Source organism: Hemicordylus capensis, chromosome 1 (assembly GCF_027244095.1).
Source record: "Hemicordylus capensis ecotype Gifberg chromosome 1, rHemCap1.1.pri, whole genome shotgun sequence".
Lineage (NCBI taxonomy): Eukaryota > Metazoa > Chordata > Lepidosauria > Squamata > Cordylidae > Hemicordylus > Hemicordylus capensis.
In genome coordinates, this window is record NC_069657.1 from 89,389,810 (window position 1) to 89,406,240 (window position 16,431).

The 16,431-nt window shown below is 40.3% G+C and overlaps 2 protein-coding genes across 4 annotated transcripts in view; both read right to left on the bottom strand.

Annotated features, from left to right (window-relative positions):
• TTC17 (tetratricopeptide repeat domain 17) overlaps nt 1-8,813 on the bottom strand; it is a 120,033-nt gene extending 111,220 nt beyond the window's left edge. The window contains exon 1 of the mRNA XM_053259906.1: nt 8,585-8,813. Within this exon, the coding sequence (XP_053115881.1) occupies nt 8,585-8,755 (171 nt within the window). The 5' untranslated portion in view covers nt 8,756-8,813. The remainder of the gene's footprint in view (nt 1-8,584) is intronic.
• Nucleotides 8,814-12,586: 3,773 nt separating this feature from the next.
• API5 (apoptosis inhibitor 5) overlaps nt 12,587-16,431 on the bottom strand; it is a 40,972-nt gene continuing 37,127 nt past the window's right edge. For all 3 annotated transcript variants that reach the window (XM_053254372.1, XM_053254364.1, XM_053254382.1), the window contains exon 14: nt 12,587-14,668. In XM_053254372.1, coding sequence (XP_053110347.1) covers nt 14,589-14,668 — 80 coding nt within the window. In that variant the 3' untranslated portion in view covers nt 12,587-14,588. The remainder of the gene's footprint in view (nt 14,669-16,431) is intronic.

The window sequence follows — 16,431 nt, forward strand, 5'->3', positions numbered from 1 at the left end:
ACATCCCTACGAAAGTACACTACAACATACGTGCCACAACAACCTGTTGGTGGACCATGGAAGAAACAAAATTATACTACCATTCAAGTGTCTTCACTCACAGATATTCATTAGCGGAAAGAACTGGACTGGCTAACTGCACAAGCAAGTTCTTCATAGTCTAAAATCTATAACCATCTTTGTGCAACTTCACACACACACAGACAACTGACCAGTGTTCGCTCTAAGGCATGAGCACATGTGCGCTCACAAGTTTTTTGATGTCCGCTCAGTTAATTGTCGATCCCACTCAGGCTGAATCAGGAAGGCCTGACTCTGAATGCACATGCACATACAGTGCCTTGATACTGCCGCCTAGAACAAAACTCATTCTGCACATAGATGAAAAAAATTAGAGAGAACAATGCAACTGACCCCATCAATTGGGATGTTCTAATTCCAAAACACATGTTTTACATCCTTAGGGACAATGAAGGTAATCCTCAAATTTTCAATTTTATTTTATTTTTAGATTTATATACTACTTTGCTTATAAAAACTGGAACTCAAGGCACAAAATAGAAATACAATAAACAGTAAGTTAAAAATTACAGTTTACAGTAAGATACAGTAACAATCAACCATTTAAAACCAACATACACAATTAACCAAAACAGAAAATACACACACAGAGACCATTCCCACTGGGTAAACTTGCATACGCTTCCTATCAGATATGAAGACCTGGAGAGTGAGATCAGAAGAAAAACAGCGCAGAAACTAAAGCAACATTTTGAAAGCCCAAACTGTTAGTTTTCCCAGTTTTTAAAAGTGTGTGTTAGACTGAGATATACAGAAACATTAATATTGCAAGTAAGTTGGCTTGAGGATTAATTTAGCTGAGAATGTATTACATGCCATAATTGAAAGTAATGGCACTATACGGCACAGTACAAAAAGTCTAGCAGTCTATACCTTTAAAAGTTCGAAGTTTTGCACTTTGACAACTTTTGTTAGGCAACAGATGTGGGAGCATGACCATATGATTCTCCTGAACTGCTCAGAAGTGTTCAATATCAGATTAATAATTTAATTTTAATAATTTACACTTAGAAAGAGGATAACTTTAACATTAAAATTGTACCCTCCATGAGGAGAATTGTTAGTGTAGATATCTAGGAATTATTAGAGACAAGTTAGTTCCACTTTGTTATATACCAGCACACTGCTTTCCTTGATAGGCAAAGAAAATTGAATGGTGCTGCTGTTCTGTAGTAAACTGTTAGTCCAAGCCCATCATTTTCTGAAATGCAATACGTGGAAGGAGAAAGTCCCACAAAGAACCAGTAATTGAAAGATTTGTGTGTTTTTAAAAGCACTCCTTATATTTTCACTGATAACTTTATTACAAGTGGTGGTGCTCCATGATTTTGTGCCTTGCCCTTGCTGCCTGTTTAAAGTCAAATATGAACACAGGAGAAACTAACATATATCTTGAACCATGACGTCCAAAGAGATATGGTGGCTTATGTGTTTGAGTATATATTCTCAAATACCAGCAGAAGCTGTGCCCTTCCTATTGAGGATGAGGACACTACAGAATAAAAATTATGGGACAGTTTGAGTCCAAGATATCAGTCTTGAACAGGCCTGCTCAACTTAGGCCCCCCAGCTGTTTTTGGACTACAACTCCCATAATTCTCAGCCACAGCAGCCAATAGCCAGGGATTATGGGAATTGTAGGCCAACATCTGCAGGAGGGCTGAAGTTGAGCAGGCCTGGTCTTGAGGCTTCTTTGGTGATAGCCTCTCAACTTTGGAGTTTCTTCCTGGTACAGATGTGCAATATGCATGACAGCCCCTCTAGAAGGGGTGTAAAAACGCTTATTTGCTGACAGGCTTTTGGGCTAGTAGTCTGTTGAAGGTGCTGCTTAATTGCTTTCATTCTGCAATGTTCGGTTAACTCTTATATTGAATGTTAATGTTTTATATTGTACTCTAGTTCCTCATTATGAACTACTCTGAGGAACTTTTTGAAAAGCCAGTTATATGTTTTTAATAGTGTAATTTTGAATTATTAAAGGCTTAGAATGACTAAATATAGGTGGAGATCTGTGAACTAGGCTTATTTCCATTACATAGCTGCCATTTTTTTTAAAAAGCATGAACAGCTAACACGCTACGGAATCTAGCAGACAATCACTGTAAAGGGGTCTTACACCCTGCACTGATTTCATCTGTGACCTTACGTCAGTTTTTGGTAGCAATCCACACATTCCAGAAAGTCATTAACGTTTCTATCCTATCTGTATTTTAAACACAATTCAAAACAACCATCCAGATCTCCCATTACAACATGGACTGCAAGATAAGCTTCCATATGTGACGGTATCTAAAAGAGAATGGTGGAACAAGACATCATCCTTAACACACACTGGGCAGAAGTGTTTTAAGAATGGATCCATCCTCTCATGTCACGTTTACTATTGATGGTCTACTGTTCTTCACACAGGGGCGTAACTATAATAGGGCAAGGGGAGACAAGTTGTCTGGAGGCCCACTGCCTTGAGGGGCCCTCAGAGGCAAGTCACATGACTGACTCCCTCAACCGCGCAGCCGCCCGGGCTTCCTTCAGTAGTATGCATCCTCCAAAATTGATGTGAGTGTTAAGACCTGGAGCTACCAGAACAGCATGTCTTTCTCTAGTACCATTAAATGATTTGCATCGTCCATAATTTAAAAAATAATTTAGGATGATGTTCTCTCTCTCTCTCTCTCTCTCTCTCTCTATATATATATATCTAATTTTACTATTCTTTTTGTTACCACTATTCAGCCTCATTTAAGATTTATTTACTTCATGAGTTGAGCTTCAGGGTGGGTGGGTGCATTTTAAAATCTTATCCCTGGAACCACTCCAACCTTGCTACGCCCTGTCTTCACATAATGCAATAGAAGAGATGGGACAATTACGTATAGGTGGAAGAAATGCATAGATTTTCACAAAGTGAATCATTCACCTCATGCCAATGTTAAATTCTTTTGGATGACACGTGTTCCATTGTAACCACTCAATAGTAGGGTAGCTTCTAAACCGTAACTCAAATGAAATACAAAATTCTTAAGATGAGGACATCCCACAGTAGTGAACTTTTTATGACTGGTAATTGTCGGATTTTTAATGTAATCGTTTTTATTACTGGATTGCTGTTATTTTTCCCCTCATGTTGCATACAAAGTATTATGCAAAGCAATATGATGGCTATGTGCTAAATCTATATTTAATACGTATGTTTTATTTCCGAACACCCACAAACTATTTTATTTTTATTGCTTAACCTCTAAGCTAAGGGAGCAGACAGACAGAAAGACAGACAGATGCTCAGTGATTCCAACATGGTTTCACTCACATTTTTAATATGCACATCTGGAAGATTAAACACAAAGATAGATAGATAGATAGATAGATAGATAGATAGATAGATAGGGTAGGCAACACTTCATGGATTTGACAGCCATATTGATTGTTTCAATTTGTACTAGGATGCAAAAGTAACATTATCCAGTTAGCTTTTCATGTAGTGTTGCAACAGAAAGTTTAAAATGTTGGATAGATCATATGTAATTAAATCACACGTACACATGCTGAAATTCTGTAGCCAGACTAATAGTTAACTGTGTCGCCCATCCTTCCTGTGATTACTTTTCAGAAATCATTTTCTTTCTGCCCTTTCACGAATACTATGAAAGGCCATGACAGGACTTCCGTGTGCACACACATTGTTAAATCAGAATAGTGGGAGCTTACAAACTTTGCAAAAAGCTCATAAGAAAACCTCAAGCACATATTTTCTGAAGCTGCCAAAATGATTTTTAACCCTAGAATTTGGAGGTAAGCTTTAAATAAAAGATGGTAGGCCAACTGCAGAGCTTATCCTTTCTTTACTTTCTGATTAATGGTAATAAAGCAAGGTTCCATTATCTTCTCCTTTAAAAAGCATCTGGTTGGATTTGAAACTGAAGACAGATAAGAGTAGGTTTTGCATTGTTTTTTTTTTTTTTAAGCGTATTTGGCCCTTTATAAGCAGAGCAGGGAAAAGAATGTGGGGCTTCCTTTAAGAAATTAAATGGGAAAAGGTTATTTATCAAAAGCAAGCAAAGCATTGAAATACTGGAGAGCAATGTGACAGCAACAGCAGCTCCGCGCATTAGAGATTATTATTTTTTATTAAAGGTAAAGTGTATCATCGAGTTGGTGTCAAATCCTGGCGACCACAGAGCCCTGTGGTTGTCTTTGGTAGAATACAGGAGGGGTTTACCATTGCCTCCTCCTGTGCAGTATAAGATGATGCCTTTCAGCATCTTCTTATATCGCTGCTGCCCAATATAGGTGTTTCCCAGAGTCTGGGAAACATACTAGCGGGGATTCGAACTGGCAACTTCTGGCTTGCTAGTCAAGTCATTTCCCCATTATTTAGTCCAAAGGAAAGAGCATGGTTATCATGAACTTGTCCTACGATTAGACTTTGAACTCTATGGTGGGATATTAATGTAATATTAAATTCACTTTCAATATTCCTTATGGTAAATGACATGGATATTAATTATTACAGAGTTAACAATTTTGCAAAGCAGGGACTTTGTAAAAAGTGGTACTGTATTAAACACCACTGATTAATTGGAGGTGTCAGATGTGGCTCATGTTCTCAGTGTTCAAACATGGATTGTAAACATAGCAAAGGTTTCCCAATAAAAACTGACAATCCCTCCACCAAATTTCTTCCCAAGCAAGATCTGATAGCAGCAGCTTCAGTTGATATTTTACAGGTAATATAGTGGTGTTTTACATATTTCCTGCCGACTAACTTGTTTTTTAGAACATCAAATCTAAGGATTTCCCTCACAAAGAGATATGAAGCACAGAATAATTAACAGTGGATTAACAGACACACAAATAACCTACATTTATTACGTAAGATTAAGGAAAGCACTATAAAAGCAGGTCATACAAAGATAACCATTAAGTTCTCCAATAAAAGTGAACACTTCTCATATCAATACTTAGGTTAGAACAGAAAAACTGCACCCCAAAATTTAAATTAGATAAACATTCCTATGTCTGACAGCAATCTTCCCAACTGTAGGCAAAAATGCAACATATGAAAAAAGGGAAGTGAGGCTGTTATGGCATTCTTTTTCTGGGTGTAGTTTCTGGTTAACTGCATCAATTGAGTAAATACACACATCGTCATTGTTGCACAGTGGACTGATGGGAGATATCTAGCTCCTTGTAATCCAAAATGGGCAAACTTTTTTTTTTACTAGTGAGCAATTTGATTATCCCAAATATAGCTCAGGAAAAACTAACAGGAAGATTTGGTGGAATGGATCTGAGCAGTGTGTTCTCTTCTCTGCTGAAATAGGATTAAGTTAACCAAGAAGAGTAATGTGCCAACTCATTGCCAAATGAGACTTCGCACTTTTCAGCTTCTGCAAAGACTCCAGTCATCCTTTACAGACAGAAGGAAAAGCAGCAAATGGAATCAGGAGAGCAAAGGTGAAGCTGCCTACTCAAATCAAACCAATTTAAAAAGGGACTCAGTGGGGATCTGGGAAAGTATAGCAAGTAGTATTGATAGCTAAACACACAGAAAAATTGGTATTGCTGATTATGAATTAGCATGGCTTTAACCAAGGGACATTCTGCCTCACATTCTTTGAGCGGGACAAGAAGCATGTACAGTGCCTCTGGTAGATGTAATATATTTGAACTTCCAAAACGCTTTTGATTAAGGTTTCAAAGTAAATGGCAAGTCCTCCAATGGATTGGTAACCAATTAGGAACAAGAAACAGAGGGTAGGAATAAACCTAAAACTTTCAGAATGGAGGGAAGTAGGCAGTAAGATCGTCCTAAGAATCTGCACTAAAATGAATTTAATATTCGTAAGTGATCTGGAGTCAGGGGTAAGCAAGCAGTGTGACAGCCAAGTTTCCAAATTATTCAAGACTGTGAAATGCTAGACAGACTAAAGAATTCCAGATTTCCTTCAACTGGGAAACAAAATCACAAGCACAAGAGCAAAGTGACACACATTAGAGCAAAAAGATCCTAGCCATCTATAGTCAACTCAGTATGCAGCAGATGTAAACACTGGCAAACTCAACTTGAGAATTACTATGAAGGAAATTAAATACAATACTCCTGCTATTATAACGCTTTTACTGTATATAATGTAATGGTGCAATTGCATTTCGAATGCTGTGTACAGTTCTGGCAACCCACCCTCTAGAAGTAAATCACAGAAATGGAAGAGCTAAAGACATCAACTAAAATGATCCGGGACTTGGAAAACCTTGCCTGTAAGTAAAGGCTACAGTGTTTGGGCCTTTCTAATTAGGGAAAACACACACACGTACACACACACCCCTTCAAAAGGACAGACAAATATTATAAAATACTGCATAGTGTGGAGAGATTCTCCCACCCCACCCCCAATCCTCTCTCAAAATACCTCTGCACAGGCAAAAGGAAGTACGGTTTCATGAAGCATATATTTAACTTATGGAATTCACTGCCAGAGGGATAAAGTAATAGATACTAGCGCAAAGGCTTCAAAATAGGGTTAATAACAATTAACTGTGATAATTAAATAGAACTACAGTGTTAAGAAAGCAGTCAAGAAATACGCTGCAGACTAGCACTTGGTAAGGTTGCAATGAACACCTTAGAAAGGATATTTAGATGCCGTAACGTGTATACACCTACAAAGATTAGAATCTTTCGGACAATGGTTTTCCCCATGACACTCTATGGATGCGAAAGCTGGACTTTGAAGAAGCAAGATAGAAAAAGCATTGATGCTTTTGAACTTTGGTGCTGGAGAAGACTTTTGAGGATGCCATGGGCAACAAACAAATGGATCATAGAACAAATCAATCCAGAATTTTCAATCAAGGCACAAATGCTCAAACTATCATACTTCGGACACATTATGCGAAGACTCAACTCCCTTGAGAAGTCTATAATGCTGGGGAAAGTTGAAGGAAAGAGAAGAAGAGGACAACCAGCAGCAAGGTGGATGGACTCGATTACGAGAGACCTTAAAGGCCAAGTTGAAGACAGATCATCCTGGAGAGAATCTATCTATGTGGTCACTAAGACGTGACACCAACTCGACAGCAATCAATCAATCAATCACAATGTTAAAAGGCAGTACTCCTAAATACCAGATACTGGGCACAAACAACAGGGAGAACCATTGCTTTCATTCCCCTACTTGTGTGCTTCCCAGAGGCTTCTGGCTGCCCACAGTAGGCAACAGGATACTGACATAGATGGACGCTTGTTCATCTAGGGCTTTTCTTGTCATTTAAAAAACCCCACCAAGATCAATGTTGCACATTATGGCAAAAAATTCCTACTTTACATATGCACTGGTGGGATCTGAGCTGTTGGTAACTGACCAGGTGAGGAATCTTGGGGCTGTGGCAGGAAGCTCACTGAAAATATCAATTCAGTGTGCAGTAGCTGTGAAGGGGACCAGAAATAAAAACTGCTAATATTACAATGCTATTGTATAAGTCTATGGTGCTGCCACATTTGGAGTACTGTGTATGGTTCTGGCCACCAAAAGGATATTGTAGAACTGGAAAAGGATATCCAAAAGGATACTATAGAACTGGAAAAGGTGCAGAAGAGGGCAATTTGAGGCTTTTTAGTTTAGAGAAAAAAATTTCCTCCCACAAAACTAGAGCCAAGTTCATCCCATGAAGCTGATTGCTAGGAAATTTAGAGCTAACTAAAGGAAATACTTTTTCACACAGCACATAATTAACCTATGGAGTTCTCTGCAACAAGATAAGTTGATAGTCACCAGCTTGGATAGCTTAAAAAGGGGCTTAAGACAAACTCATGGAGGATAAGTCTATCAATGGATACTAGTCTTGAGCCCCTGGTGGCGCAGTGGTAAAACTGCCGCCCTGTAACCAGAAGGTTACAAGTTCGATCCTGACCAGGGGCTCAAGGTTGACTCAGCCTTCCATCCTTCCGAGGTCGGTAAAATGAGTACCCAGAATGTTGGGGGCAATATGCTAAATCATTGTAAACCGCTTAGAGAGCTCCGGCTATAGAGCGGTATATAAATGTAAGTGCTATTGCTATTGCTATTGCTATGTTCAGAGACAAGATTCCTCTGAATATCAGCTGCAGGGGGCAATAACAGGAAGAGGGACAGGCTTTCATCTCCTGCTTGTTGGCTTCCCTGAGAAACTGAATACTGAAGATGGGCCTTGGGCCTGATCCAGCAGGGCTCTTGTATAATAAGATAAATGGGGGCATTTACAGAGGGCGGCTCTCTAGAAAGAACCAAGCATCTCATAACAGAGGAGAAAAAAAGGAAAGTTGCTACCCATCACTTCAAGCTTGAACCGCAAGACAGGAAGGGCAGCCCCAACGGCAACTCCTCCAGGGAAGGAGCAAGTACCAGAGGTGGCAGGCCATGCTAGGCTATTTCTCTATGCAGAGCACGGCAGGATTGGAGAGAACATCCTTGCGGGATTCGGGGGCGAGTGTTTCCCCATCGGAAAAAGGGAGCGCCTCTCTCACCTGCTGCTGGATCTTGCCGTCCTCGGTGACCACCCAGTGAGTGGTGGCGGCGCCGGGCTGCAACGCCAAGGCCAGAAGCAAGAAAAGGCGTAGCGCCCAGCCCAGGGAGGGACACACCAGCCCTCGACCATCCCACCCGAACACTCCTGCTGCTGCTGCTGCTGCCGCCATCTTCCTCAAGCCCGGCCTGCCCCCGACCCCGGAAGCGGAACTACCCAATTCGCCAGTTTGGAAGAGGAAGTAGGTGCCTGAGTCCGGAGCAGGAATAGACGTAGGCAAAGGCTTAGAATTACGCACGAGCAGGTCTTCAGGCGAATAATGGCTGAAAGCCGTCTTTGGCTAGGTGTAGCGTCTCTATGGGTGCAGAGCGACTCTGCTTTTTTCCTTTGCATCTCTGTGAGGAAAAAAGCGCTCCCTACTCACACTGAAAGTTAAAGTGGAAGAGGGATTCCGTTTCAAACCGGAAATTCCAATGAGTACGATTGTGCATGACTCTAGGTGAGTTTTTTTTATTTCTATGCCAGAAGACGACGTTGGGGGAAGGGAAGTGGTGGGGTGTAGCAACATTCTCTCGTACTTCTCAACGCACCCAAAGGAAAAGGATGCCACAAAGATATAAAAATACTAGAGTTAAGCATATCGCTGTGTAGATTTCCGCGGGTTTTATGGCAGAAGACAACTTCACATTGCTCTCACTCACACCCCAAAAGGTACCAGCTGAGAGAAACGTTCATCCAGTCAATCAGTCTTTATTATGGTCGGAAGCATTCGTGCTCTCGCTCAGAATATTTTTTCGTATGGAAGATACGGTTACAAAAAAATAAAAAAAGAACTCTGCCCAAGGAAATTCCAATGCCAGGCAATACAGCCCTCAACTGTCCTGCAATGTGTTCCTTATTAATACCGCAGGCTGAGAACCGTAGCTCAAGCCCCGCGTATTGCAGGCTAGAGATGTCGCTCAGGTTTGGAGTTCAAGCTCCTATTCAAAACACCCTTCAAACTGCAGCAAAAGTAAATCTCTTTAAATTGCCTTCCCAGATCCCTTTTAGCCCAAATCCCGTAGTCAGCTGCAAAAACGTGGCACCCATTTACTTACATGCAGATACGTTGGACTTCTAAATATTTAGAAATTTTAAAAATACACAACCTAGTCGTAAATCTCAATGAAATTTGAACCGCCCAGATAAATTAGTTTAGCGGTATAAAAATGTTAAATAAAAATGATGATGATGATTAGAGCAGCAACTCTTCTCTTCGCTAGCTTTCTTTTGCGGGAGGGGGAGGCTAGCTACCCAATCACACCTACGATAATAAAATTCTGAATTTCTCATGAATTCCTATGGATAATTCTCATTTGTTCATTGGTGGAGTGGAAAAGAAAAGGCTATTGCCATGGAAATTAAAATACTGTGTAACACACGCTGTCTGGTGTTCTTATGCCTCTATGTAGAACGCCTTGCGCATTCGCTTGGCTGCGTGCCGCTCAGCAATTAGTATAATGGGGCGTGGCGGGGAGGAGGTGCGCCCGCGTTTTCGCTTACTCGGCCTTTGCCGTCACTCCTATTCCACGAAGGGAGAAATACAGCTCTGTGGTGCTTGGCTCTCACAGCGAACGAACATGCACAATCACTGTTTGATTTTGTAGCCAGCAGAAATTGCATAGCCGTGCTGCTGCCGTCAATAGTAAATATGCACCACACGCCTTCTGTGGCTGCTTCTTCGAAACTGATAAGCTGGAGGCAGACGATACCTCCATACAAGCACACTTCTTACACTCCATTCGACTCCTGTCTGGCTTTTCCTCTTTTTTTGGTGGTGGGCGGAGGGGATTTTTTAAAAACTTTACCGGAAGGGAGGTGGACCAGCATTTGCTGGACATTCTTCATCAAGCAGGGAATTTGACTAGATGACCTTCAGGGCAACCTCAATCTCTTATTACTGTAAGTGAAAACGGGGTGAGTGTGCGCACGTCAGGAACAGCAGTCCAGTTAATCGTGTGTGTGTGTTTAAAAGAACTCCGCCCCATTTTCAACCTCAATTTGAACCCAGGGATTTGAAACTGCTTTGAGATCCGAACCTAGATCTCCACTGTTGCCTTCTATTCAAATCAGTGAAAGCAATAGCCACCCTTCAGAAGTGGCGATTCTCTTTATTGAGCAGAGGGAGAGCATCTGGCCATATCCAACCACAACACAGCATCACTCCAGGGCTGTTGCTGGTGTCTACCTTACGTTCCTTTTTAGATTGTGAACCCTTTGAGGACAGGGATCCATATTTCTTTAATTTTTCTATATAAACCGCTTTTAGGACTTTTGTTGAAAAGCGGTATATGAATATTTGTTGCAGTATTACTTATCTATAATATACCATATCAGCAAACAAAAAAATCTTAGGTTTACATAGAAAAATAGATGGAATTTGTTTTCATTAATCTATGAAATTATTAAAATTGTCTATTTTGAAGTAACAAAACAAAAAATGCTGCATTGTGTGGGTTATAGGTTAACTGGATTTAACCTGAAATTAATCAAGGAAAGGTTTTTTAATGTGTCCTTCCCCCAATAGAATGTTGAGAAGACGCAAAGAACCACCATTAGATACAGAAATCACACAGCTATCATTAAGTCCGTATTTCCTACTGAAAGGAACAGTATTTTTGAAGTGGTAGGAGTTATAAGATTATGCATTTGCAGTGTAGCCAACTATTCTCTCAATCAGCAGGAATTGGCTACTTTCCAGTGTCCCAGAGCTGGGTGCAAGGTATTTATGCTTCTTATACAATTCCTGCCATATAGATTATATTGAAATGAAGACAAACCCCAAGAAACATAGTCTAAACTAAAAAGAGAAAAATTGGGAGGGGAAAGAGGCAGATGGAGGATGAATACAAACCAACTCTTTTGCATGCATGTAAAAACCTGGATACATTTGGTGAATTAGGGAATGTTGCATGAGCACAAAAATAGAACTATTAAGGAGGCTGAAAAGAGAACTCGAATTTAAGAACATCTACTGTATTCCTAACCATCCAGATGTTTTAGAAGGTTGCTGAAATGTATTCATTGAGGAAATATGTTTTCCTTTGGCATCAGGATTACAAAAGAGCTCAAATAGTTGTATGGCTGAGTATCCTATATTATATTCTGCCAAAATGAACACTAATTGCCTAATATGTCCTTTCAGCATGTCCAATTCCTGCAATGCCAAATGCTCCCATGTATACTGGATTTCCTGTCAAATGACACTGTAGATTTGGTGGGAAGGAAATCATAGATGCTGCTGATGCTTAAGAGTCTCTGGCAGAGAAAGAATGTTGCTGGTATAGGGAAACCCCATATTATGTTATCTTCTTTTGTTAAACTACTTTTCATGCTTGAGGTAAAACCACCATATTGGAAGCAGCTGTATGTCTCTGAAAGAGCCTAGCTTTCCTCACTATTGAACAAAGTTGGTGTGCTTGCATGTGCATGCGCGCACACACACACTCCAAGCTGTAGCAGACAAAACAAGTTGTAATTATGAATATTTATATACCACTTTTCAATTAAAAAGTTCTCAAAACCGTTTGCAGAGAAAAAGAGCAATTCCCTATCCCCAAAGGGCTCGCAATCTAGAAAGTTGTGATATTGGGCCACTTGAAAAACACTACACTGGTGTTGGATGACAGCTGCCCCCTGCTAAAAATAAGAGGGCAACCACATTAAAAGGGCCTTTTTGCCTAGTTAGCAGCGTTCCTCATATTTCATGATTGTACCATAAAATTGTTGACATTTGGCAACATCCAGACTAAGTTAGTCATGACTAATTTGTCAGATTAATTTCAGTGTTGCTTATCTAGTTAGGCTAGTTAGTCACTGAAACAACACGCAACATTAAGAGACCATCAATTCTGTTCAAGTGCAGTATACTTTTTTTTTAACCAAAGTATTAAAATAGAAAAATATTAAAATACTTTGGTTATTTTAATTGCAAAGTATTAATAAACCCAGTAAGAACAACAAGTCACTAACAAAATTACAAAATGGATTTATTGCAAAGGCATAAAGGAAATTTTACAAATAAAATGAAGTTACAGTATTGGGTGTTTCCAAAATAATTCACTGCAACACAAAGTGAACATTAACTATTTCTAAGGACAATCTGCACATTATTTCCAAGTAGAAAAATCTCATGTCAGCTTATTAATCAAGCTTAAGGGACCAGAACAAAACAAACACCTGTGTATGCAGTGATTAAACATCTTTAAAAATTAGGCTTTAGAATTTAGAAAAACCTCCAGTTGCCATAATTGTCAAAATATGCAGCACACTGAGCATTTCAAATTTTTTTATTTTTTTTTAAACTAACGATCAGTTTACTTTTTGAACTGGCCAGTTTCTAGGGTAATTGTTGGGATATGAAGATCTTTTTTTTTACATGCTTGAACTCTGATAACTTTAAAATCACTTTCCCTTTATAAACATGAGTAGAGCAAATATGGCATCAATGTCAGTGCTGTCTTTAACTTGAACCACTTTTTCTGACTTTCCTAAATACCTCTTTTACCAGAAAGGCTTGTGCTGGATATAGAAAACAACAAGATTGTCATGACCACGATCAAATAAGTGATTATGACGACATGTCTGATTTTACAACTGTCACGGACACATATGAACCTTTTGGAAATGCCTGATGTACAGATATTTGGTTTGTAGTATGGACACCGAAATGCTGAAGAGAAATAGCAGTGGGGCAGGACAGCGGAGAGTAAGAGACCACTGAGACTATCAGTTGTTTACATAAATCCTGAAGTTTGATTTCTAAACTTGGGTACTGAAGTTTCTCTGCAGAAGGGTAGAATTTTTTCTGAGGTTATATGTCTAAAATTTATATGTTCATGCTTCAAAAATGCCTCTGGAAATAAAAAAAAGGTTTTAAGTGGCAAAAGCTTAAAAATCAAAATCATTTGATACTTTATATTCTCTATAAAAAGTTTCTGAGACACCTGTTGTTAAAACAAAGATTCCCTTAAGAATTCTTAAGAGATTTGAAGACTCTACCCAGATGCAACTGAATAAGTGGAATCATATTAGCATCTAGTATGCCATACTTAATATTTGTAACATGGCTATTTAAATGAAAAAACAAGAACAGAACTGTGTAAGGACTAACCAATTCAAATTCTAAGTTAGCAGGAGTCAATGAGAACACAACCTTTGCCCCCATATACCACTAACGAACTGCCATAGTATCACAGATTTGCCATTCTTGGGATAGTTTCACTAGCACTTTTATTCTTTTTCTCTAGAATTTTTTTTTGTCATATATATGCACACACACATTTATAGAGAACATTAAAAAAGCCATTTGCAAAACACACTTTATGTTACAATATATGGAGAAGAGCAAGATGTGTTAAAAAGTTAACACCACATTCTCCACACAAGTAATGGACTGGCTTATGATAAGAGCACAGAATCTTCTGCATCCACGTTGCACACACAAAAAGTCAAGGATTTCTATCAATAGTCAGTGCCACCATTGGCAGCCTTTGCAGTATCACTCTTCCCCACTTATTGCAAAAAAGAATTTTTCTGGAGAAAGGTTGCTACCAATTTTAACTTCAGTTATGACATTTCATCCATTACCTAGTATGTGAAAATGTTATACACGACAGAGTCCATTGCGTACTGGTTGCATTTATAAATGAATGTAACATCTGTACTGAAGTAGCTTCAGTTGGAACACCCATGCTTTTTCCCCCTGAATAAATCCGGAAGATGCTTCCAAAACAAAACAAAAACACCTCAAGTGCCAGTTGTTGCGCATCCAAAATTACAGTTGTAGCTTCACTGTGGATGAGTCTGTAGTCCGTTAGAAAAGTAGATCATACATACAAAGATATAAGAACATTTAAGTCAGTCTTTCACAGAAGGCAGTCCTTTAAGCAATGCAGCTCTTCAGGCAATCCTTCAAACCTCACAGATGTTTTAGCCATTGTGGCTTTGGAAAAATACCATGTATTTCAGTAGATTCTTCCACGACTGCGATTACCACGTCCACCCCATCCTCTCCCTCGTCCACCACGAAAACCACCTCTCTGCTCTGAAAACAAAAAGGTAAACAATTGGTAAATCTCACTCATACAGATCTAATTTTTAAAGGTTTGATGAGAAGTAAAACAACAATTGCCAGTTGTCCTTGTTTCCAAATACAAGTGTCTGATTTAAACCTATAAAGATGATAGTAAGCCTTGGTTTTCACTCTCAGCCATGTAATGATATTCATGGGACATGAGTGTGTGGAACAAGACTAGTGTAAACCAGACCAGCTTCCAGCATGTACAACTCAGTCCATACTAACCTTGCTCTACATGGTCATATCTCCACACACACAATCGCATGAAGAAATCCAACAGCACAAACACCCTTAAGTATTTTTTCCTGTAGTAAGTACATTTCAAGGCAGATATACTCCTGACTTTCAATGACCACCAAACTCTGAAGCAAGAACCTGGGAAAGACAGGTTCTTGCTTCAGAGTTTGGTCATACTTTAAAAATTTAGTGCTTTTCTGAGTTACCAACATTATCCAGTAAAACTACATAAACTAAGTATTTTAATTCACATCAACTTTACTGCGTACAGCTTTGGTCACCGTATCTTCAGAAGGATATTGCAGAACTAGAAAATGTGCAGAAGAGGCAACCAAGATGATCAGGGGCCTGGAGCACCTTCCTTATGAGGCTAGGCTACAGCATCTGGAGACAACTAAGGCGAGACATGATCAAGGTGTATAAAAGTATGCATGGAGTGGTGAACAGAGACATTTATCTCTCTCACACAACACTAAAACCAGGGGTCATCCCATGAAACTGAAGATCGGGAAATTTAGGACTGACAAGAGGAAGTGCTTTTTCACACAGTGCATAATTCGATCTAATTTTTAGATCTAGATTTTTAGATTTTAGAAGCTTGCAGGAGAGAGAAGAGGAGAGACAACATCTGCTCCCAGGTAGACCCCAGGGTGTGAGACTGGGTGCCTGCCTGTTTGCTTGTCCTGCTGCCCCGGTCAACAGACTGCCCCCCAGGACTGGTTGCTGAGGTGAGGCCTTGCAGGATTGGGGCCGGGGAGGAGGGTGACTTGGCAGTTTCCTGCATACGAGCTACCTAGAGCTGCCTGCTCAGAGCTATATAGGCTTCTACCAGTGGTGTCGCCACCGAAGGGGCGACACCAAAAGGAGTTGCCCCTTTGGGAGAGCCACTTTGGGGGACAGCGAGGGTGAGGGCCAGGTCCCTTGGCCTAGGTATTCGTATGGGGGGGGGGGGCGGGGATTTAATAGTGGAGCCTCTTGTCCTGAGTGAGACAATCTTAGAATGTATCTGGGCTTAACTGGAGATGAGGCGTGTCCACTGACTGTGGGACGGCCATTCCGGTCATGGTGGGGAACAGAAGAAGGAACGCTGGCAGGTCAGCAGACCATTACAGGGGAAGGGGACTTGGAAATCTAATAGCTGTTTCCCCTTCCGGCTGTCCTGCCAGCTCTTTCACCTTGGGGAGCAGTGCCGATCATCCTTGGAACCTCACCTTGCTCCTCTGTAATGCCAGGTTGGTCCAGAACAAACCAGAAACCATCTATGATTTGATTCTGGATGAAGGAGCCGACCTGGTATATATTACAGAGACCTGGCTGGGGGCCCAGTGTGGTCCCAGCTTCTCCCTCCAGGGTACTCTGTTGAGGAGCGGGTGAGGGACCGTGGGCGGGGAGGTGGAGTGGCTGTGGTCTATAAGAATAACCTTTCTCTTACCAGGATCCCTGTTAGGGTGTCGGACCATATCAAATGTGTGTACTTAAGTCTGGGGCCAGGG